General features: G+C 42.7%; 1 protein-coding gene across 1 annotated transcript in view; it reads right to left on the bottom strand.

Annotated features, from left to right (window-relative positions):
• Positions 1–25390, bottom strand: part of LOC144762471 (adhesion G protein-coupled receptor F5-like) — a 937058-nt gene that overhangs the window by 400273 nt on the left and 511395 nt on the right. Inside the window, exons 14-16 of the mRNA XM_078647684.1 lie at positions 24536–24688; positions 7013–7210; positions 1356–1565 (exon numbers count right to left, since the gene is read on the bottom strand). Coding sequence (XP_078503810.1) covers positions 1356–1565; positions 7013–7210; positions 24536–24688 — 561 coding nt within the window. The remainder of the gene's footprint in view (positions 1–1355; positions 1566–7012; positions 7211–24535; positions 24689–25390) is intronic.

Consider the following 25390-nt stretch of genomic DNA (forward strand, 5'->3'; position numbering starts at 1 on the left):
AGATCTCTGGAAAGGGGATGTGCTACAGGGCTAGATGAATAACTTAAAATGAACCTCACTGTATTTTCACAATATTAATAAAATCTTGGTTCAAATGTTAGTAGTTTTGTATGTGTGAGTGATTGTGTCTAATACTTGAAAGTTTTCTTTTGCATTAAATAGGTACACTCCAAGAGTCACATGTATCAACATTTGTAATTGAGATTACCTAAGTGCGATTTTCTGCGAATCGCAATTAGTTAATCACTATTACAAATGTATGAAACCCAGAGTTGCATTTAGCGATTCCTTTGGGGTTACAAATCGACCTAACACATTAACATTAATGAGGTACATCGTAATGTGCGACACCCTAGGATTCGCTGCAATCACAGGCATGGTGGCCTGCTAGGGCCAGCAGACCACCATGTCCGTGATTGTTTTTCAATAAAGCATTAATTTATTAATTTTTTTTAAAAACATACTGTTTTCCTTAAAGGAAAATGGGTTGCGTTTAAAAGAAAAGAATGAAAAGTGTTCTGCCTGCTCTTAAAACACTTTTTGTCACCATTCCCAAAGGGGAAGGGGTCCTTTGGGGACCCCTTCCTATTGGCAAATGGGTTGCCACCAACTTGAAGTTGCGAAATGCGAATGTTTTGTGACGGTATTCACGGTCACAGAACATTCATACATACCGCTGCAATTCGGTATTTGGCAGGGAAGCCCTAAACACACCCCTTTCAAATAAGGAATCACAAACCGATGCTGCGATTCAGTAACAGGTTATTGAATCGCAAAATAGGGTTTATTACATGGGATAAGCATTTTTGCGTTTGCAAACTGGCCGATTCTGCAAACCTTCCTGGCTGCGAAAGCAAAATAGCCATATACATGTGGTCCTAAAGCCTTAACATCTGTCTTTTCTCACATGCTGCTAAATTGGTGTATGCAAACACATTATGTAAAAACTTCAAATATGGAATATTTGCCTTGTTTTAATTAAATAGCTCTTAAATAAGACGTCCAACAAAATGGCATATAAACAGGGCGTTGCAGATGAGTGGGTAAATTGAGAATTTCAAGACATTGCGTAACTATCGTTATTAAAATACGATAAACATGTTGGCAGGCCATGTTTGCTATATTACAGAAGGGTATAGTTTAATTAGAAATTGTAACAGCATTTTCAGCAGCGCATTGTTGATGTTTATCAATAATGTACAGCAAAACATGTCTTCCCTCCAAAAAGTTAAAATCAAAAAGATAAGCACTGAACCCAAGTATATTCTAAAAAAAGTGCGGTTGTTTGTACGGCATACAAAGAAAAAGCTGTCCACAGTTCTACAAAGAGCATCTTATCAATATGCTGCACTTACTTGCTGTTGATGAGCCTTGGACTTTAAATTGAAAACTGTATTTGTTTGAGTCTGTTGTACAACATTGTAGGGGCACGGTTGATGGGCAGGTGTATATTCCATCCACAATATTTGTTGTGAGTTGTGATTTTGAAGGCAGCGGCAAAATCTTAACGACAGTGCTGTTGCTGCTACTTGATATTCTTTGAGACACTGTGCAGGTGTAGGTGCCTGAAACAAAAAAAAAGGATGGATTCAGGTGTTATATTGTTCAGAGGCGTCAAACTTAAAAATCAATTTAATTTGCAGATATATTGTTATATATTGAAAAGACCTTGTCATATATTGACAAGACCTTTTAAGGCGTGTTCCTTGGTATCTTTATTACATAAAAATAGGGATTTATATAAAAATTGAGATGAGAAAATGTACACCGGCTGGATTTTAGGTTCCATGAAAGGGTAAATTAACTATGTTTAGACATTTGTTCAACAGCAGCAACTTGGTGAGTTCTCTGTCCAAATGAGTGGTTTATACCTGCAGAATCAAAGCCATTAATATACTGGTACAGTGCTGGCAATGTCCAATGTCATCAGCTAAGTTTCCACCAACATGTGCAGCTACCGCACTGTACCCCCAATCAAGCGATGAACTATTAATCTGCGATCCTTTGAGCCCCCTGTGGGGATCTTGTTGCAATCTTTGGGTGCTACATCGTGTGGCAGTGCTTTTTCTGTGAAATATAAATGTAACATTGAAGACAGACCTAACTCTATGCTAACGTGAAGCTTAACTAATTGATTGAAAGCGTTCTAACAACTGTATGCCCAATCGTCATGTTTTATCTTGAATACTTTGTTATTTCTGTTTACTCCAATAAAGCAAAGAAGGACATTTTCAATTTTCCTACCTGCATGGTCTAAGCATACAAGCATGGTGAGATGACCTTGTGCGGATCCATATTGGAAGGTAGCAAAGACAGTTACATTTCCTTCCTGCTGTACCCTTCTGTAAAGAAGGCATTTCTAGCTTACTAAAATTGCAAACTAAGAATTGAACAGGAGTGCCCCTTTGGGGACTAAGGCAGTATGATTTTCATCCATTTGAGCTAGTAACAACATTTTTCTGAAATCAATTAAAAACAATCAGAATCCTAAGCCCACGTAGCCTTGATTGTGATACTGCTTATCTGCAACGGCATGAAGTACTTCTTAATTGTACTATGGACTCTATTTCTTTTCAGTATGTCGTGATATAAAATAGCGGCCTCCCTGCTCCCTCTGGCGCGAAAAATACTGGATGGTACTTCATGCCGTTGCAGATAAGCAGTATCACAATCAAGGCTACGTGGGCTTAGGATTCTGATTGTTTTTAATTGATTTTACTTTGCAACTACCAAAATTAGAAACGGTGGCTCCCTTGGCGCTATATTGATAGCATAACCACGACCTAAATATGTCGGTAACACTCGGATGATAGTAGCTGATTTCAGTACACATCCCAAGAAGTGCACATCATCAAACCTGCCTTCGGAACCTAATATAACGGGATTTAAAGATAAAACTACCCATTGAGAAACAGTCCTGAAGAAGGTGTAAAAATTGCAACTAAACCGAAACGCTGCGTCGACAAGTTTTTCTGCACAAATATCTCACTTGTATAATCAATTAGTTGGGACAAGTACTGTGATTAACTACCATCTGTGATTATTGTACTTGGCACTTTGCTATGTTTTAACTGTATGGATATTGTCAAATGTCCTAATTTTAACTTTACTTTGCCTAGACAACTGTGTCTTTTTATTGCCTAAACAATTGTGTTTTTCTTTTTTAAATATGTGTTGTACTTAATAAAATGTACTGAATATATATCCTTTTATGAATGTTTGATTTTTGCTGTATGTAACTTCATAGTGGTTTTGTACTGTAAGGTGGCTAGGTTGTTGGAAACTGTCAACCAGAGATTTCACACTCTCAACACATAGGGAGCCTTGTCATTTGTTACATATCTTTCCCCTGTCCCTGAATGGATTAAATAGGGGTCCTCTCTTGATTTTTCTGCTAAAATACAAATCAGGCCCTTCATTTCTTTTTTCAGAGCTTAGTATCCTCCAGTGGGACAAGAGTGCAGGCGGTATCCCCCAACTAGTTCCACAAGTTTAGATACCTTCCCACAGAGGACCCAATGAAATGCATTTGTTGCTGAGAAGAAGCTCCAACCTGGGGGTAAACCTGGTATTTATAAATAAAAGGAGTAGAGTACAGGTGATGTTCTGTTTTTATCAACCTCTGTCTAGAGGGAGAACAAGAGAATCAATTTAGCATGGTTGCATATTATTTTACAAGAAAACAAAAATGAAGAAAAGTTTGAATAGAGTGGCCAATCTGGGGAAAGAAGATAGGGGTAACAATATGAGATTGGTAAAATAATGTGGCTGAAATATGGAAAAAAAAAGGACAGTACTCATTCAATCAATCAATCAATCAAATTTGTAGAGCGCGCTACTCACCCTTTAGGGTCTCAAGGCGCTGGGAGGGGTTTGCTACAGCTCGAATAGCCAGGTCTTGAGTTGTTTTCTGAAGGAGAGATGGTCCTTGGTCAGCCATAGGTGGGTGGAGAGGGAGTTCCATGTCTTGGCTGCCAGGTAGGAGAAGGATCTTCCTCCGGCGGTGGCTCTGTGAATTCGTGGGACGGTGGCGAGGGCGAGGCTGGAGGAACGGAGCTGGCAGGTGGGTGTGTAGAGTGTGAGGCGATTGTTGAGGTATTTGGGGCCCATGTAGTGGAGAGCCTTGTGTGCGTGGGTGAGGAGTCTGAACATGATTCTCTTGCTGACGGGGAGCCAGTGCAGGTCTCTCAGGTGGGCAGAGATGTGGCTGTGGCGGGGGATGTTCAGGATGAGTCGTGCCGAGGCGTTCTGTATGCGCTGGAGTCTTTTCTGTAGTTTGGCTGTGGTTCCAGCGTAGAGGGTGTTCCCGTAGTCCAGTCGGCTGGTGATGAGGGCATGGGTGACCTTCTTTCTGGTTTCGGTGGGGATACACCGGAAGATCTTTCGGAGCATGCGCAGGGTGTTGAAGCAGGATGACGATACGGTGTTGACCTGTTTGGACATCGTGAGGGAGGAGTCCAGGATGAGGCCCAGGTTGCGTGCATGGTCCGTGGGCTTGGGGGCAGTGCCCAGTGTAGGGGGCCACCAGGAATTGTCCCAGGCAGAGGGGGATGATCCCAGGATGAGAACTTCCATCTTGTCTGGGTTCAGTTTCAGGTGGCTGATCTTCATCCACTCCGTGACGTCTTTCATTCCTTCCTGGAGGCTGGCTCTGGCGGTGGCGGGGTCGTTGGTGAGGGAGAGGATCAGCTGGGTGTCGTCAGCGTAGGAAATGATGTTTAGGTTGTGTTGGCATGCGATGGTTGCGAGGGGGCTCATGTAGACGTTGAAGAGGGTGGGGCTGATCGAGGATTCTTGAGGTACGCCGCAGATGACTTCAGAGGCCGTGGATCGGAAGGGGGGGAGGCGGACTCTCTGGGTTCTTCTGGAGAGGAACGAGATGATCTACTCCAGGGTCTTCCCTTGGATTCCGGTGTTGCTGAGGCACTGTATAAGTGTGCGGTGGCATACGGTGTCGAAGGCTGGTGAGAGGTCCAGGAGGATGAGGGCAGCTTTTTCCCCGTTGTCGAACAGGGCCCTGATGTCGTCGGTGGCTGCGATGAGGGCGGTCTCGGTGCTGTGGTTTGCCCGAAAACCAGACTGCGAGGGGTCGAGGGATCCGTTTGTCTCGAGGAAGGTGGAGAGTTGTTTGTTGACGGTCTTCTCGATGACTTTGGCAGGAAAAGGGAGGAATGAGATGGGGCGGAATTAAGCAAGGTATCTGACCATACTCTTGTTGCAGTCTGTAGGTAGCAAAGGTACGGCCTGATGTAGCACCTACATACACATAGTTCCTCCACAACTATTATATGCTTTTTTCTGTACTTCCCTATACTCTATTGGATGTGTAGTCAATGTAATCCTCTGCTGCCAAATGTAAAGCTGGAAACGAGATTAGGTCCAGCCATTCAAGTCTCCACCCTGGTCTCAAACAGAAGGTGCAGTCCTCTTTCTGTTTCACAGCTCAGAAAGTATTGTGAGGAGGGTGCCTTTAGGTGCCACATTTATGGTGCGCCCTAGCTAGTGAGTGGGGGCAAGGGGCACCTGCTTCCTCTTTAAGTAATGGGAGTAAATGTTTTTTGTGGCAACCCTACCTAATTTTCCAACAGTTCCTGTTTGCCCAGCTGCAAGTAACCCCACAGTTCACCTGTTTTCTAAAATCCAAGATGGGGAGACCTTTTCTCCCTTGTGCAGAACCTTTGTGTCCGCTCAGAGGATTGAGCAATCCCCTCCATTTCTGTCACATAAAACTGGTCCTGGGATACTTCCCTCTTGCTAGACTCTGAGCCTGCTGGCGACCTGGGGAACAAGGACTGCCATTCCTCAGGTGTCATTTACTGCTGAAGAGGTAGCTTTTTTAATGAAGTTCCTGAGCACATTCCTAACTGTTCTTTCTGCAAGGGGAAGATAAGCAACAGTTGTTGAATCATTTTCTAGCTGGTCCCAAACCCGATAACAGAATAACAAAAATTGTAATCTATACTTTAGATTCCTCATAAGACAGCCAGGGCTTCCCAGAGTGAAAACAACTTTTGAGGACTTCTAACTTCAGTGACAAGGTAATATGAAATGTATGTATGTCCCACTTTTACATACAATGCACCCTACCTTGGGTGCTACATGGTAGGGTGCTTATTAATATTTAAATGGAAGGGGTTCCCTTCTCAAAAGGGTTATTTTGACGGGTCAGGCTGCAGGGTCAAACTGCAGATCTGGCTACAATGGTAGGCTTAAACCCATGTTTTCCTTTGTTTCACTAGTGGATGGCACAATACGAGCTGCCGTCCACAAATTAAATTTCAATTACATGGGTCTATTTCTGCAACATATACCGTAACAGTATAGGAAAGTTCAACATGACAATCAAGGCAAGGGATTACTGCAGTACCATGCAAGCTTAGTTGTAGACCATTAGGAATTGGGAAGTCGGCCTCCAGCCTGGGGCCCTAAAAAAAATTATGTCTCCAAATACTACAAATTCACACCTCCCCTCACATAACATGCTTTTTCAAGCTTGCATTAACATCACAAATATCATTTACTGCAGAGTTCTCTTCAACAGCTCCTGGTCCATCAAATTGCTGTTCAGGAATGCTTCACTTTGTCTTAAAAACAAAATGTTAGTGTTATTTAAAACTCTGTGGTGAGTCTGCAATTGATTACTAGAAAGTTAACTCACTGCTGCGTGTGTTTCACTATGGATGTCAAAACGTTGTACTAAAATTGACGAGGAAGATATCTGAGAACTCATAGAAAATATGACTTTTTTTGCTCTAAAGCATTAAGCATAATTAACATGACAAAAAGAACCCTTCTCATTTACTTCATTTCTAAAGGATACTTTCGAACTTCTGGTTCATTGATTCATTCCTTCTAGCATACCTCGCAAGCATAGTCAAAAGATGTCCCAATTGTGAGTCAGTCAAGTGACATCCAAGGTTGTTGCAAGTATTTTTGTTTATTACAAGGAAGGTTTAGCTTAGGGCCATATTGCAAGAAACTGCAGAACATAATTTTAACTGTATCTACTCACCTTCCCAATACGGAAGCACATTTGGCATATAAAGAACTGTATTGTTGTTTTTGTAGTATGCTTGAAGGTTAGGCGAGCCTCCAGCCTTCCTTACCACTTGCCATGTCATGCTTTCATAAGTTGGTACATCAGTACTGCACACGAGGCTCAAAGTGTCTTTTTCTGACATAGTTGAGTTGCCTGTTATTGTCACATTTGCTGCAAAAAAAAGAAAAATATGTCCAATTATACTTCAAAACATTCCATTTGATGTCATGGCTCAAGAGTTTATCTCAAATCTAATTTGGTGTGATTTGCTTTGTGTGATATGTAAACAAGTGAAAGGTCGATATTACCACAAATTATGACCTAATTGTTTTTCTTTTTTCTGCTGATAAAGTGATGTCCACTGGCTTTAACAGGTTATATTTTCTGATTTTCACAATAAACAAAAAAACTTAAGTTATGTTGATCCCATGCTCTCACTTTTTATACTTAAGACAATTGTAACATATGCACATCAAAGTTTGCCATCAAAAATAGTGCTGCATGGTCCTCCTTCAAAACATATAGTGAAGAAGCAATCGTAAACAGGCTCATGTCATTGAACCCCTCTAACCACTTCATAGATCCTCTTCCAGCCAATCACTTAAAAGAGTTCATACCTCTGATACTGCCACTATGGACAAAGATTATCAATGGCCCTCTGCTTCAAAGCATTATTCCAGAAAATCTTAAATCTGGGCAGGTGTTCCCCATACTAAAAATGCCAACGGCTGACCACACAGACTTGAATAATTATCACCCGATTTCCAACATCTCAACTCTGGCTAAACTCCTAGAAAAATGTGTACACATCCAGCTGAGTAACCACATTGACCATTTCAACCTGCTCAACCAATACTAATCCAGTTTTCGAGCAAGGCACAGCACTGAGTGTACGATGACCCACATATTGGATGATGCACTAAAAATACTGGATCAAAATGAAGCCTGCCTGCTAATCTTTCTCGCCCTATCTTTGGCATGTGACACAGTAAAACATGAAAATCTCCTGGACCTCCTGAAATATAGAATGGGCTTATCAGGATCTGTACTAAATTGGTTCAACTCTTTCCTCCAAAACAGATACCAAAGATTTAAGGTCAATCATGCCTTAACCATGTGCATCCCAGTCACATTAGGAGTCCCACATGGCTCCTCCCTCTCACCTACACTTTTCAACCTATTCATGGAACCGCTCACCGAAATCCTCAACTCCTCCAACATCCACTATCACATGTATGCAGATGATACACAACTGTACTTGAAGGTCTCCTCTCTGGAGGATGTCAGATCTTTCAATTCAAATCTGCAGAAAACACAGATCTGGCTGACGGAAAACCACCTGAAACTGAACACCCTCAAGACTGAATTCCTCCTAATCGCTCCACCCACCCAAACAACCGTCATAGAAAAATGGATTAAGCAATTAACAGCGCTCAACTGCCAACCTCATATTATTGACTCAGGAAAATCGCTAGGTTTACCACTTGAAAGGAATCTAAACATGCAGAAATATATCAGTGCCGCAACTAAAGGAACAAACATACAGATGAACATTTTGAGAAAATTAAAACCCTTCCTTCCTAAAAAATGACTTCAAATTAGTAGTATAGGCACTAGTAATCCCCAAACTAGACTACAGGAGTGCAACTCTCTGCGGACTTCCTAGATCTACAACGGCCCCTCTAAGAGATTCACTCACCTCAGCGGCCAGACTCATCATGGGCTCAAACAAAAACTGCCATATTTCACCCGACCTGAGAGCCCTCAATTGGCTACTATTTGAAGCAAGAATTCAACTAAAAATCACCTACATGACTCCCAAAGCCCTTCATCACAATACCCGAGTAACTGGCCCAGAACCTGGTGCTCTCATGTGGTAACAGATCCTCCCGAAGTTCCAGCACTCTTCTTCTGAAATGACAACGATTTGCCAAAAAGCAAACCTACAACCGAGCCTTCGCTGCCATCGCTCCAAGGATCTGGTATGCATTACCCCCAGAAACCAGACTGAATCCTTCTATTGTCTCTTTCAAGAAAGAAGTAAAGTCTCTACTCATAAATTCACATGAACAATGTATCTAACCCTAGTAACGGATGTTAGCTTAGCAGAACATAATTATGTCATACAGTGTTATTTTGTTATTTTGTTCAGCTTTCTATCTCTGTAATGCGCTCCGATACCCAGAAGGGTCTTATTCGCGCTATATAAAACCTTCAAAATAAATAAAAATAAAATAAACGCTATGTATAAATGGATGGAAATCTCAGTAAGAGTTGATCATACATTTCAGGAAATAGTTAAGATGACGTCCTGAAGCTTTTATAATAATTTAGTATTTCCTTACTAGCCACCATATAAGAATAAAAGAGGCATGATAATTAATACAGAATCTGAGAAGTAGCCAGCCTGAAGACCAGAATTTGTACTTAACATGATATTTAACAGAAGTCAAGGGTTTTATTACTACTAGCTTGGGCACTACTAAATCAGATTTTTCTCAAGCATGGTGCTTCTGAGGTCTAAATGTTTAAGGAAAATTATCACGGGGAGGTTTGCCATATTATAACAGAATGTTGAACCTCAAGTTGGTTCAAAAGAAAGGTTTCATGCAAAGTTATGGAGTACTGAGTGAAACTTTACCATACACTTTTTTTCTTTCATATTTCTTTATTAGAATTTAAAAGACAATTATACAAATATATAAATATAAATGCTGCACAATATGTTGGACATAAAATTATCATCTAATAATATAAGTATTAATGTGCTATTAAAAAGAGAGGTTACATAGAGTAAAAGGGAAACAGGAAAATAGAAAAAAGGGATGGAAAACAAAGGATCAAAAAGAGCAGGAGGAAATGAGAGAAGAAAGGTATATTGCGTATAGCATACATAGTAACCCACAGCTTTCATAACTCATATTGAGAGAATAAATTAGGTAGAGTGGATCATGGATATGAGGAACAAATTTGGAGTTGATCATTAAAGGTATTGAGTGATTCATGTATTTTACTCTACAATGGTCCTGGTAATAGTTGCCCTGCCCACGGCCTAGTCCACGGTATCTGAAGAAGTAATTATAAATAAGAAAGGTTGTCGTTTCCTTGTCCAAAGTGAGAAAGAGCTTAAGAAAAGAAACAACAGGGGAAAAGAGAAAAGGAGGGAGGAAAGGGAAAAGGCAAGAAAGGGAAAGGCGCGTGCACAATCAGAAGCAAGGAAAAAGAACAACGTTCAGGAGTCATGAAGCTAAGGAGCCCATATTTGTTGGAATGTTTCCTCTTGTTTATGTAATCGATATATTTCCTGTTCATGGGATGCCGTCTGAATCATTGTCACCATCCAGTCCTCTTGTGAAATGGGACTAGATGACTTCCATTGTCTGAAAATATAAATCTTGTCTCTAGAGAGTGCAGTGTGAAAGAGGTGATGCTGTGGTCGTGTAATATCAGGGGAAGTTCCAAGATCATCCAGTAAGATGATGAAAGGGGTGAATGGGAATCAAAGAAGAATTGTTTCACTATGGGTTTTGCCTACTTATGCCCCAAAACTTTGTATAGCAGGACATTTGCTTACTATATGAGGAAGGTCACAACAAACTACTGAGCATCTCCAGCACTGGAGTGTGAAAATAATCCTGATCATTGCAATTTCAAAGGTGACCAGTACCAATCATATAAATTTCAAACGCGCTTCCCCTTATACCCTTATCTAAGTCTTCTATTATATCTGACCAAACATCTTCCTTAATAGTAATGTGTAGGGGCTCCTGCCATTTTTTGCGGAGAGATTTGAGTAGAGGTTGTGAATGTAAGTCCCAATATCACTCCTTTGTACCATCCCCAAATAAGGAGATAATTCAATATCGGAGAAGATCTTAACGCCCAGGGATAAGGACCAAAGGATCGCCTGAAGCAATGCTGTAATTGTAAATGCCATGACACCTTTCCAACTGATCCAATTTAAATAAAATGAAATTAAATGAAGAATTTATGTAGCGCTTCACATACCCGGGGGTGTCTAGGCACCTAAATGAGCATACCAGCAGAGGTGACACAGTAGTGGTGTACTAGTATAACTATGTTTTAGAAGCTTCCTGAATTTAAGTAGATTAACTTCTTTTTATAGTGAAATAGGCAGAGAATTCCAGACCAGCGCACAACCCTTCATTCGGATACTCTCAGTATCCCAAAGTGGGGCTTTGGAGTGCAAGCGATAAGAGACCCTTATAAGACGGCGTGCTCAGTGCCATGCTTGATATGTAGCTTGCATCACTGGGTGTGGAGAAGATGTTCGTGGGTTACAGGTTCCATAGAGGAATTCAGGACCGTCAACACAACTAAGTAGTGAATGTTCCATTGTGACCCATTGTGGAGGATCAGTCATGCCTGAAAGTAGATAGGCTAATTGTGAGAGGTGTAAAGCTAAAGAATAATGTTACAGAGATGGTAAGCTCAAACCTCAGTGGGAGCAACAAGCCATTAATTTTGCAGCAGCTAAACGAGGACTCATATATCCTGAGACACAAGCTTGTATACCGGTGTCCACACGACAGAGTGCAGACAAGCGAACTACAATCGGAAGCATTCTAAGAGCGCAGGTAAAGCAAGGTAAAGTTACCATTCTAACAGCTTGAACTCTTCCCCACATGGAAAACCTTAAAGAGACCATTTGGTAAAATCAGTTTAACTACTATGGGGAGTGATAGATTGTCTGAGACCAGTCCTTCTAAGCTTCAATCATTCAAAATTCCAAGGTATTTCAGTTGTGACACCTTCCAGCAAAAGGGATATCCATCAATTGATGCTTTTGTGGTGCCTGAGGATATCAGAAGAGTCTCACTTTTGTCCCAGCTTACCTTACAACCGGAAAGGGTAGCAAATCTGTCGATATTCTCCAGCAACGCTGGTGAAGAATGAGGGAGATCTTTTAAAGTAAGGAGGATGTCATCTGCATATAGGTATATTTTAGATATACCACCTGCTATAGGTATACCCTTTATTTGTGGTGAGTGGCAGATAACGGAACGAGGGAGTCCATCGCCAGTAGGAATAGAAGGGGAGAGAAGGGGCAGCCTTGACGGGTACCCCTTCAGATTGAAAAATGGTCTGAGAATAATCCTCCTCAATTGCCCTGGGCTATATGATTATTATATAGCAGGTGGATTTAGGAAATAAACTGATCTCCTATGCCAAAGCGTTTCATGGTAGAAAAGAGGTTTCTCTAATCAGTGCAGTCAAACTGCTTTACTACGTCCAAAGAAAGACTCACTGCATCTTCCGCCATCTCTTTTGCAGTCCATAAAGTGTGAACTAATGTACGAAGGTGACTCCTAGAGGAACGGCTTGGGACAAAACCAACCTGTGTGTGGTGTACAAAAGATGGAAAGACTTTACGAAGTTGTGCCGCCAAAATGCTTGCAAAAACGTTTACATCACTATTGATGAGGGATATGGGGCGATAACTACCACAAGCAAGTGGATCGCTACTTGGTTTGGGAATGACCGCTATTAATGCTTTATTAGAAATAGGGCCTGTTGAGGCTGTCTGAACAGCCTCACAAAAGGCGGAATGTCGAGTATTAATTGTCCCTAACCCCAGACAATTTATAATATTCCAAAAGGGAAACAATCTTCTCCGAAGGATTTGTGTCAAGGTAATTTGGCATTGTCCCAACAATTTCTTCTTTGGTAATGTCACCATTAAGTAAATCTCTACCTTCATCTGTGAGGTATGGAAGGTCAATATCTGCAGGATAAGCGTTTGATTGGTCTACAGTTGTAGCAGTCTCAGGAGTGTAAAGTGTCTCATAAAATGATGCAAACGTGTTTAATATGTCTTGTGGTTTAGTAAGAATCACACCCGATTCCGACCAAATGAAAGGGATAGCCATGGCTACTTCTCGCTGTTTCAACTGTACTGCAAGTAACCGACCTGCTTTCTCTCCCTATTCTTAATGCCTATCTTTTAGACATTGAAGGGCATATTCAGCTTTGGAGGTATAAAAATTATTGAATGCCATTTTGGCTAGCTCTAGGCGTCAGTGATTGGGCACTGTGGGATGAGAGAAATTGTAGGCGTGTGAGGGAAATAATTTGATCCTCAAGTTCAATACGATGAAGAGATACTTTCTTAATGACTTCAGATGCGTCTCTCATTAATTGTCCACGAAAAGTTGCTTTTCGCAGCCGCCCAAATGGTCCTAGTGGAACTGACTGATGACTGATGATTAAGCAGAGAGCGCAGTTGAATCTTACCCTGGTGTGAGCGGTATGTCTGGATGTTCTTATTTTTTATTTATTTATTCACTTAAATTTATAAACAGCTACCCCAAGGGGTTTCCCGGCGCTGACAGCAGAGGCAGGAAGAAAAGGAGAAAGAACTATTGACTGAAAAGACAAGTTTTTATGGATCTACGGAAGGCTAAAAGTTCTTACGCCATGGATGGCGGCCTGGAGAGACTAAAGCTATGTCAAGGGCTAGAAGAACCAAAAAGAGATCAGAGAGAGTAGCTTCTAATATACGTGATTCACTAGTGATTGCAACTACCAAGTGAGATATAAGAAAATAATCTATCCTGGATTGGGTACCGTGGGCAGAAGTTAGAAAGCCGTACCCCAGGTCAGTGGGGTTGACAAAGGCACCAATGATCCACCAGTCCATGATCAGATGTTATATCTCTCAATAAGAATCTGTCTGTTTCGTTACACCTGTCGAAAGGACCTGTTCTGTCTAAAACTGCGTTGAGAGCCAGATTTAAGTCCCCCCGATGATATAAGTGGATGCTCCAATTTCCAATAATAATCAATTGAGACTAAAAGGATATGATCGTTTGGCTCCCGTTGGAGCTTATACTGAACCAACACAGATAGTTCTAGCTCTTATTTTGAGCTTAGCAAAGGCATAACTACTCTCTGAATCCACCCAGGTCTTGACGGTAGTGACAGGTAAGGATTTGCGCAAGAGTATTTTTTTAATTAGCTGTTGGAAGGAAAGAGAAATGGTAGATTATAGAGGAAAAGGCGAGGAAGGAAGTAGGGTAGCGAGGAAAAGCTGCACAGGTAAAGAGAGGGTATGAGGGATAAATGTGGATAGAAATAAGGGAAACATGTATGTAAGGGGAGAATGGTGGAGTAAAGGACTGGATAAGAGAACTAAGAAAGCTCCCGACAAGGAAAAAATACCAAGAATGAGGGCAATATCCTAGAGAGACTAGAGGAAAGGTAAGGAAGGTAGAGAGATAAAAACAAAAAGAGAAAGAGAAAGAAAGAGAGTGAGAGAAATAGCAAAAGCGCTTGTGCAGAAAGGGCACAGCAATGGAGATAAGACTTCTCTCTGCGGGTATAAACTTTCAGGCTAAGCACTTCAGAGGATCCCCATCCAGCCACAAGATCAATAGCATAATAGAAAAAGTTGAAGGAAACACCTATGCTATATTAATAACATTATCTTTGTTAGGAGTATGAAAATACGAGTATTCAACGCATTGTAAAGGATGAGCTAAGAAGTCAAAGAGATAGGGGGAAGAGACAAACATCAGAAAAGTGCAGTATTAACAGGGGAAGAAGAGATCAAGGGGAAAAGGGAAAAGAGATAAATAAAGATAAGGGAAATAAAGGGAGATAAAAAGAGATAAAGAAGAAGGTCAATCAATCAATCAAGTGTTTTTTAAGCACTACTACTCACCCGTGAGGGTCTCAAGGCGCTGGGAGGTAAGGGGGGGGTTCGCAGGTTCTAGTCCATCAAGGAGGGGGTCTGTCAAAGAGTCAGGTTTTGAGGTTTCTTGTGAAGATGGGGAGAGATGTTGTCTGTCTGAGGTGGAGAGGGAAGGGGTTCCAGGCTCTGGCCACGAGGAAGGAGAAGGAGCAGCGCCTGATCTGGTCTTTCTGGTGCGGGGGACCCCGCGTGGGAGAGCTGGGCTGATCGTAGGGTCCTTTGGGGTGTGTGGAATTGGAGTCGGCTGTTCAGGTATGCTGGTCCGGTGTCGTGGAGGCCCTTGTGAGTGTGGGTGAGCATCTTGAAGATGACTCTAGCTTCGATGGGGAGCCAGTGGAGTGTACGCAGATGCGGCGGTGTATTGGCAGGTTGATGTCCTGTCTTGCGGTGGCGTTCTGGATGTTCTGTAGCTGGCGTGTGAGGTTTTTCTTTATTCCGGGGTAGAGTGCGTTGCCGTAGTCGAGTCTGCTGGTGACCAGGGCATAAGTGGCGGTCTTCTTGTGTCCGAGGGGGGTCCATTTGAAGGTCTTCCATAAGAGGCAGAGGGTGTGGAAGCAGGAGGACAAGACGGCATTGATCTGGCAGTCCATTTTGAGCTCGGAGTCCAGAATGATTCCCAGGTTGCATGCGTGGTCCGTGTGGGTGGGCGGACTTCCGAGGGCCCCCCCACCAGATGTCGTTCCAGGCGTCGGGGTGTGGGCCCATGATGAGTACTTCAGTTTTGTTGGTGTTTAGTGGAAGGCAGCTGTTTTTCATCCATTTGGCGACGGCTTTCATGCCTTCTCGAAAATTGTGTCTGGCGGTGTTGGGTTTGTTGGATAGGGAGAGGATCAGTTGAGTGTCGTCTGCATACGACATAATGTTTAGTCCGTAGGCTCTGATGATGGTTGGCGAGCGGAGCCATGTATATGTTGAAGAGCGTAGGACTGAGGGATGACCCCTGGGGGACTCCAAAAGTGGTTGATGTAGGGTCCGAGAGGAAAGGGGGGAGTCTGACCCGCTGCATTCTGCCGGAGAGGAAGGAGTGGATCCAGTCGAGGGCCTTGTCTTGAATCCCTGGGTCGTGGAGTCTGAGGTTGAGAAGGATGAGGGCTGCTATTTTTCCTTTGTCCTGTAGGGTGCGGATGTTGTCTGTTGCGACGAGGAGGGCGGTTTCCGTGCTGTGTTTTTTTCTGAAGCCGAATTGGGGGGAGTCGAGGATGTTGTGCTCTTTGATGAATGTGGCGAGTTGGCTGTTGATGGTTTTCTCAATGACTTTCGCTGGGAAGGGGAGCAGGGAGATGGGTCGGTAGTTTTTGAGGTCGGTGGGGTCTGCTGAGGGTTTCTTGAGGAGGATGTTGATCTCGGCGTGTTTCCAGTTGTCGGGGAACGATGCGGTTGCCAGGGTTCGGTTGATGGTGTGGCGGAGCATGGGTGCGATGGTGTCGGTGGCTCTGTTGAAAATGTGGTGGGGGCAGGGGTCCATTGGGGCCCCGGAGTGGATTGAGTTCATCGTCTTCAGTGTGCCTTTGGTGGTGAGGGCTGTCCAGTTGTTGATCTGTGGCTTCATGGTGTCGGGGTGTTTGGTGAGGGTTCAGTGTGTTGGTTGTCTTCATCGAAGTTGTCGTAGATGCTCTTAATTTTGTGGCGAAAAGGTGCTCAGTTTGTCGCAGAGGTCTTGCGAGGGTCTGATGACGGTGGACTCGCTAGAAGGTTGGTCGAACTCCTTGATGATGGTGAAAAGTTCTTTGCTGTTGTGTGCGTCGGTGGAGATTCTGTCTTCGAGCACTTTTTTCCTCATTTTTCTGATGAGTTGGTGGTGGACTTTGGTGGCGCCTCTGAAGTTGTTGTGGGCTTCTGTGGATATGGTGTTCCTCCAGTCCTTTTCGAGGCGGCGGCAGGTGCATCTGAACTCTCGAAGTTCGGTGGCAAACCATCTAGCTTTCTTGGCATGGGTGTTGTTGTTTTTCTTGAGGGGGCTAAGGTATTGGTGCTGTCGGTGATCCATTTGTGCAGGGTTCGGTATGCGGCATTGGGGTTGTCATCTTCCGCAATGGTAGGGATTGCTGAGTGATGAGGTTAGCTGGTCGTCGGTGATTCTGGTCCAATTACTTTGTGGGAGCAGGTGCTGATGTCTGTGGATGGTAGTGTTCTGAAGGTGAAGTGGACGCACCGATGGTGGGTCCATGGGAGTTCGGTTGTGTGGCTGAAGGTGATGGAGTTTCCTTTTGTGAAGAGGGGGTCAAGGGTGTGTCCTTCTGAGTGCGTGGGTTCGGTCATAATCTAGCGGAGTCCAATGTTGGGGAGGTTGTCTAGGAGGGATGTGGTGCTGTGGTCCAGTAAATTGTCAAGGTGGAAGTTGAGGTCTCCCAGCAGGTTGTAGTTGGTGAATGCGATGGCCTGCGGGGAGATGGAGTCAGCAAAAGGTCTGCGGGGTCCAGGGGGTCGGTAGATGAGGGTTCCTTGGAAGGTGGTGGTGGGGCTGGCCAGTATCTTGAAGTGAAGGAGTTCCATCAGGTCTGTGGACTCGTCGGGAGTGTGCTCAGGTGGAGCGTGGATTTGCCATTGAGTCTATGCCGTTTAAAATGTATCTCATATGGCGAACAATTACCCAGGTTTTATATGACATTAATAACAATTAAATATTAATATAGTTAAATATTATGACAGTTAAATATTAAAATAGTAAAATATTATCATAAATACTTATTAGAAGGAGAGAGGAGAGAGAGTTTGCAAAAGGAAATCAAAAGCGAACATTATGAAGTATATCATTTATAACATTTGAGCAGGAATTCAAGTATATAGGCACATACTTAATTCATGTCAGATAACATTTTGTAATACGAAGAGTATAACCAAGTAAGATTTTGCAGATAATATACACAAGGCAGCAAGGGATTATTAAAGCTGCACTGACTTGCTCGTCACTAAATACTTGGCACCAATAGTAATACTTGGTCTGGATGCCCACCTCCAGGGTCCGCTGCCAAAAGACCCTATAATTATAACACATTGTTTTCAAGTACAATTTTGCAGAACAATATGAGAATAGTTAAACTATCATATGTGCATGTTAGGAGACAGAAGAGAGAGGTGAGGGTTTGGGAAAGGTAATATAGTAAAATAGGGACATTATATAGCAAGTAATGCATACCTGCATAAGTATGTTTTCAAGTACTCATCCAATCGTGGCTTTGGTAGACAATAAGGTAGTTTCCTTGCATCTGCTCTTCAATATTAATCAGTTAAATAGTGAGTCAAAATTCAGGAAACTCCCTTTTCAAATGATGATGGGGACTTTAGAGGAGAGCTTGATTATTCCCTGTCTCTTTCCTGCGTGAGAGCAGCTACTGCTTGAAGGACCTGTGCTCGATCTCCCAGGGAGCATGCATGTTGGTCTGGTTTTCTTCCCCCACTTTTGGGACCAAGCTGGGTTGCGTCGAGTTCCACCAGAAGACGTCTTAGAGTTGAGTGAAGGAAGTGGAGATTGAAGCTCAGGTATAGACACAGCACAATACATATTTTGAGTAGTAAGATTATACAAGAATTTTCGGAGATCTTTTGGATTAAAGAATTCTTTGGAGATGCCAACCTTAGTAATCCGCAGACTTGCTGGTTCAAAGAGGCCGTATTTCATGTCTAGGTGACAAAAGCAGGGTCGAAAAGAGAGAAAAGCTTTGCGACGTTCATTTGTTTCTTTTGAAAAGTCTGCCACCACTCAAATCTCATGACCCTCAAATGTGTATGGACCACGGGCACGAACCGCAGTGATTAATGGGCAAGCCTGCTGGTGTCACAGACAGCAAATAATAAGTGTGCATGGTTGTACGTTTTTCCCGCCTTTGAAGGGACCAATGTGATGTGCTCGCGTACGGATTTAGTCTCAGCCGTAAGAGCAGATATGGACGTCTCCTTTCCCTCCAAGCTTCATCCTAAAGCAGAAATATCCTGGATTATGCGCTCCATAATAGAGTCCGCTGCAGTTGCCATCATAGGGATAAATGATTTTTGAGTCGAGGGAGTGATATTCCAAACTTTTGAGGCGGAGCAGCCCTGGTTTAGAGCTTCAGAATAGAGGGGCTTTTTTGCGTATTTACCAGTCACTTTACCAGGCGCATTCCCAGTCATTCCTGTTTTAGATCCTCTAACAGGTAAGTGATTCTCTTATCTGGAGCCTTCAATGCAGTAGACAATAAATGTGGATATTCGTGGTGCAAACGAAGGAGAGAATGTTAGTCACTGTGCCAAAAAAGGTAAAGACTGCATCCAATAAGTATAAAAGACACAAAAAGAAACCTCTTCTAAAGGAATCAAGACAGCCTATATTTTCCTCAGGAGTGTGTATGATTGATTTCAGCCTTATCTAGGCTAAAGAAATAAAGAATAAAGGTGAGACCTTCAGTAATAGGGACTGTTGAAAGGTAGCGAAGAATAGTCCCTGGAGAGAGTCAGGCCATATCTTTGTACTCTTCTTACTCCAGTAGAGCTGTCTTTACTGTCAAATATTTACACCTTTGATGGGTTGATCGTCAGTAGAAGTAGCTCTTGAAGTAGCTGCCAAGGGTTTGCAACACTGTATGGCATCTGACCCGGTCTGTTCGGTCTGAAGCAGAAGATATACCAAGGGCACTGAGCTTTGTTTGCTTTTACCAATGCAGCACTCCTGTCACTTGATACTGAGGAGAATTTAAAACAGAGTCTCCTGCAAGAAAGAAATTGCCTAAAGAGGCAAATGCTGCTCCTGTGTCGTCAGACGGTCAGAGTAGAGGAGTCTAAATCCAGAAGTTGCGGCTCAGTGAGGGGCTCATAAACATCTAAGATTCCCTTAGTGGCAAAGTGTTATTTTTGCCTAAAATGCGACATGGATTTAGTCAACACCTCTTGAGGAAGAACAAGGAGGAAGCAAGTCACTGAGCTGACATGTTACTTTGAAGCAGTGCACTGCCCTCACCTGACATGGAGGAGAACTGCCCAAAGAACTGCAAAAAGCGTCCAAAAATACGAGTGACCAGGAACACGAAGCAGCATCATGGAGCACAAAACAGCCTCAGGTGCTCCTGTCACACAATGACAGCACACCTGATTCAAAAGCAGCACGAGCCCAGTCAGCTCTGCCTCATTGACGTTGCAATGTTTCGCCTGACTCTAGGCAGTGCACTCCCCTCACCTGATATCGAGGAGAACTGCCCAAAAGAGAAGCGCACAAAAAGAGAAGTGCCGCCTCAGAGTCGCCCCTTTTCACCTGACCGGGATCACGAAGCAGCAGCAAAGAGCATGAAACAGCCTCAGGCGCTGTCACGCGATGCAGTGCGCCTGGTTCAAAAGCAGCGTGAGCCCAGTCAGCTCTGTCTTATTGAAGAAACAGTGTTTCGCCTGATTCTAGGCATCCCTCTGTTCTTTATGTAATTCCACCATTATTTATGGTCGCCGTGTTAACATTCCCAGCTACTCAGTCATCTTTTACCAGGAATAGGCTGTCATATGTATTCCAGGGAACTCCCCGTCACTGTCCGGGGCTCCCCATAGCGCAGAGCTCCGGAACAAAGAGGCCATCTTGCTCCATGGCCAGACCATGCACCCTCCACCATATTCTTTTATATCAGCAAATACATTTGACAAATATTCATTCACAAATACATTCTTTAATTGCTATTTTTCAGATTGCTACCTGTACCGGGAGGAGGGGTCTCGGATGGGGGGAGGGCGGGGGGTGAGGGGCGGGTAACTGTGATGTTAAAAAAAAGATAAAAACCTCAATAAAGACTTGTTGAAACTGGAACAAATACATTATGGCAACTGAAGGGCCACACATAAATATTCCTTGAAGTACCTAACGGAGAACTCCAGTTAATCTCACTGGGTTTGATCTCCCCCTAGTTTCAGTGTTTATTTTAGGAGAAAGCGATATTACACAGTTTCGATTGACCAGATTTAGAAACAAATTAGAAGCCTGCACCATTAGGGTTACCGTTTTGTAGGGCTCTAAATGTTCAAGTTTTCTTCTTTTACAAAGGAATCTAATAGTGGTCCTGGAAAGGTTTTAAGAATATCCAATTATGTGCAGGCAGTTCTGCTTGCAAATTCGAGCACAGTGTATATTTGTACATTCGCAAATACCTTGCCTTGTGAGGAAACCCCTCCTCTTCCACCCCATTAATGCCCTTTCTCACCCAATAGATTTGTTATGTCCATTGATATTCCTAGGTGAGATGGGGAGCATCATTGCAACGGCCTACAAACTTGTGATTTTGTGAGAGTGTCCAAACTTTCAGCGCATCATACACTACCACCGCTTGGAGGTCAATTTATGCTAGTAAGACCAATCAGCTGTGCTTTAGGCAACTTGAATTTAACATTACAACACGTTTTCAGTTTGCTTTCTTCTCTTTAAAATACTTTGAACCCTTGGTGATTTCTAGGCCCCAATTCACAGGTTTTGGGTTATTAATAGGTGTGAATTACTCTTAAGAAGCATGCAAAATAGGACTCCTGCTACCCCTGGAATTTAGAATTGCAGCAGTTGTAAGTCACAGCAAATCCTTTGTGAGTTGGGCCCTTGGTATTGCAAATACTGTCAATGCACAACACTGATAAAAAGGTCTCACAGCACTAGACAAAAGCATGTAAATAACAGAATTGAGGAGGTTTTGGATCTTTTGGTTCCATGGAAGTTAGAAGGAACGGCGCTTATGTTTCATTTACATTTTGAACAGCAAAACCTAGGTAGCAAATTTAGATTGGTAGTAATCTCTACTAACATGGACTTTTCTTAAAAAGTCAGTAGACCTCTGTTCTAACTATAACTTTTTAGAACATTTTCCTTCAAAGTCTGCTCCACCTGGTAGACCATGTCTCACCACTTTAGTAAGATATTGTATCTATACAACCCTTAACTATCTCCTCCAACACGTCATGTTCACATGTATAAACATTCTTGATAAGGTACTGTTAGAAATGTGATCTCTAGCTGGCAGAGGTATGCACCCTGTCTAAGTAGGGACCACCACTCTAGTCAGGGCAAGGCAGATACACAACCTAAATTAATCTGTGCTCACCCTCTGGTAGGGTGGCACATAGCAGTCAGTCTTAATTTAAGAGGAAATGTGTACAAGTATTTGTGCAATACATTAAATTCAGTAACACAGAGAAAACACCACAAACTTCTCACCAGTTTAGAACAATAGAGAATATTTATCTTATTAAAACAAGACTAAAGCGACAAAGATCCGAAAAGTAGAAGTCAAAATATGTTTTTTTTAAGATTATATGTGAAAACAGAGCTTTGAAACCAATGACGCTAAAGGTTACTTGAGGTCACGCTAGACTGGGCAAAATCTTAAAAGTCAAGCCGAATGCAATGGAGAGTGCGCTGGATAAAGTCCAAGCAGGTCCCGCTCAAGTTTTCCCTTCTCAAGTTGAACCAAGAGTCCTGTTCACAGGGAATGAGTTTGCAGGGAGCACGGTAAGCGTTGCTGGACGTCGACTGCAGGTCGCAAATAGCTGCCCAGCGTCGAAGACAGATGGACTGGGGCTACACAGTCATGAGTGGCAATGCTGCTGTGTTAAGAGACAAACCTGCACCCACTCACAGTGATCCTACAAGAGAGCAACGCATTCCAGATGAGTCTTTTGTGGGCCTGAGACTTCGGAGAACAGGAGACAAAACCAGCAAGGCCTTAGAGAGTCCTGGGTTAAAGCATGTAGGGAGAATATCCAGTGCCTCACACTCCCAGGCAAGAAGCAGCAGGCCAACTCAGCAGAGTACCAGCAAAGTGGCAATCCCTCTTCCAGGCAGAATGTCCTTGGTTCCAGTAGTGTTCTGATTTGATGGTGTCAGGGGTCCAGTACATATACACAAATATGCTTTTGTAGTAAGAGACACATCAAAGACTCCTTTGAAGATACCAAGGTCCCTGCCTTTCCTGCCCTGCCTCCTGACACACTACAGGTGGGTATGCAGCTCTTTGTTTAGGGGCAGGGATAGCCCTATTCAGGCTAGTTATATTTATAAATAGAGGCAAGCTTATTCAAGCTCAGAGATTGCCACAAAGTACTGTGGAGTTGTAGTGTGGACTACTGTGGCCTAGTTATCTTAATTGATACAAGGCAATAGTGGTGTAACTCCAGGTGAAGAAAAAGACTCTATAGCAGTCTGTTTGTCTCAGACATTTCATTAATGCCTCTGGACACCGTATTAACTTTCATGATCAAGTATGCTTGGTTGCACATGAGTCTGCTGTCCATATCCCCTCCTCTAGGGTCTGCTTGGATTACACTTAACACAGTCCAATGGAACTCTTTTTTAAAAGCCAATATTAGATCAGCATGGACCCCCTCACTATAGACCAAGAGCCTCAGCTGAGAATTCATCGCTCTGGTTTTTTCAATTGTAGGACGTGTGAACATTGAATATTTATATGTTTTTGTTTGCATTATTTCCTGCATGTTTTTTGAATATACATTCTTTTCCTTCACATTAAGTACAATGCTTTTAGACAAAATTGCACATCTGAGATTTAATTGCTGGTATTCAGTATTTTTCTTGAAACGACCCAACCCCCACTAGTGACAAATGACCCAACCCCCGCTGGTGACAAAACTTTCTAAAAGTGGCCTTTTTAGACATGCAATTAAGAAAACAACGTGTTTAATCAATGTTTTTTTTAATTGTGAGTCTAGAGACACCAAACTCCAATTTCCTATCTGCCCCCAATAGAGAATTACACTTAAAATATGTTTTAAGGCAATCCCTATGTTAACCTATGGGAAAGATAGGCCTTGCAGTAGTGAAAAAGTAATTTAGCAGGTTTTCAATATTAGGAAATGTAAAATTTGAAAGTAAATGTTCTACTAATTAAATACACTGCACCTTGCCCATGGGACCACCTAGGGCTTACCTTAGGGGTGAAATATGTAATAAAAGGGAGGGATTGGGCCTGAAAGAATTCATGCTCTCCTTCTGGGAATGCCAGATTTGAACTTCTATGTGAATTCCAAATGTGTCCCTCTTGTTACAATTTTGTCATGTGTAAATGTACACTTGCTTAGTTTCATCACCCCCCTAGGTGTTTTTTCTGTGTAAATAACAGTGCTTATTTGAGCCAGTGGTTGCTGCGGGGGGCCACCAGAATCTATTTTATGCATCATATATTAGCAGAGACAATAAACACACACACACATATTGTAAAGACGCATGAAGAGAGCAATGGAAAATCATCACAAAGGGAGAAAGTAGGAACTTGAAAGAGAGATAAAGGTGCAGGGAGTGTCTGGAAGTGAAGAGGAAGCATGAGGTGGACACAGGTTTCTCAACAGCGCTTCGAGCACTGGCACTCATTTTTTACAAATTAAGCACTGGTAAAAACCTTATTCTACACCCTCCCAATATTGTGGGTTGCCCAACGTTTGCAAGTGTGTAGGTTTGCAGTACCTTATGTTGATGATGTGTCCCTGAAACACACACACACCTCACCCCTGTTAGAAGATTTACTCCCACTTAAAATTCTGCCATTCTGATTTGATTTAATCGCAAGTATATCCAGTTCTGAATGTAGATGAGTGTTTTGTAAATCATAACCACATTTTTTTGCACCTGTAAATGGTACTATTATGCACCAAGCTTTAGTTTTACCTTCAAATAGCCTTTTATTTGGACCAATATTTGATCAACGTTTTCCCAGCTCAGGTTTCAGAATCATCAGGTGTTTCATAAACATAAGTTTGCACATTACATCTGGAAAGTATATTTACATAAAATTGTATGTACATCAGTATTTTCGTCTTACAAATAAACATTTTACCTTTTCTGATGAATGAAACTGTTATTGCGTTTGAGATAAGTTCACTAGCTCCCCTGGAACACCAACATCTGTAATTTGACACCTCTGCTGGGCATGAAGAACTATATGCTCGGAGTTGAAAATTCTGGCAATATCTACCAGTAGTTATGGTACCTAGAATGAAATCACAATGGTAGTAGTTAATATAGTGATATATTAAGTGGTTTGAAACAAAGGTAGAATGAAAATCACACTTATCATAGCATATCAATTCAGCAGCTAATACAAACTTCCGACTTGCACAAAATCTTACAGGTAACACTTCAGCTTCATAATTGAGTGTTTGGCCCATCAATTGTAACATCTATGTAGCTTCCTCCAGGCCACAGGCATAGGGATGAGGAAAGAGGGCATTTCTTCCTTGCAAGATATGAGTACAGAATGTACACGATTACTGACTTTGAACACATCAGTTAGAATATCAAAATGAGCGTGCATATTTAAAGAAAAGATAATAGGCTCTCCAGGAGATCATATTTAATCCCTAAAAAGTGAATATGTGGTATATCAAAAAAATGCTGGACGCATGTAATGACTTCTAACCACCCTGCTTTGCACCTGAACTCTGCCATCTGTGACTCTGCCCTGCCAAGTGGTGCCACCTCAGTCATGGGCCCCTAAAAGTGGGCCTTAGTGTTTTCTGCAGCGGAGTCCACACACCCTCTTCCGAACCAATGCATCGCCACTGCTGCGTGGATTGGCACAGCTGCATCACTATTGCTGTGTGGACCGACTTGACACATTGCCATTGGACCCACCACTGCACAACACTCGCCCTGGCCCTCGGTCCTCGCATCCACATCAACGGCTGCCTCT

Source organism: Lissotriton helveticus, chromosome 6 (genome assembly GCF_964261635.1).
Source record: "Lissotriton helveticus chromosome 6, aLisHel1.1, whole genome shotgun sequence".
Taxonomy (NCBI): domain Eukaryota; kingdom Metazoa; phylum Chordata; class Amphibia; order Caudata; family Salamandridae; genus Lissotriton; species Lissotriton helveticus.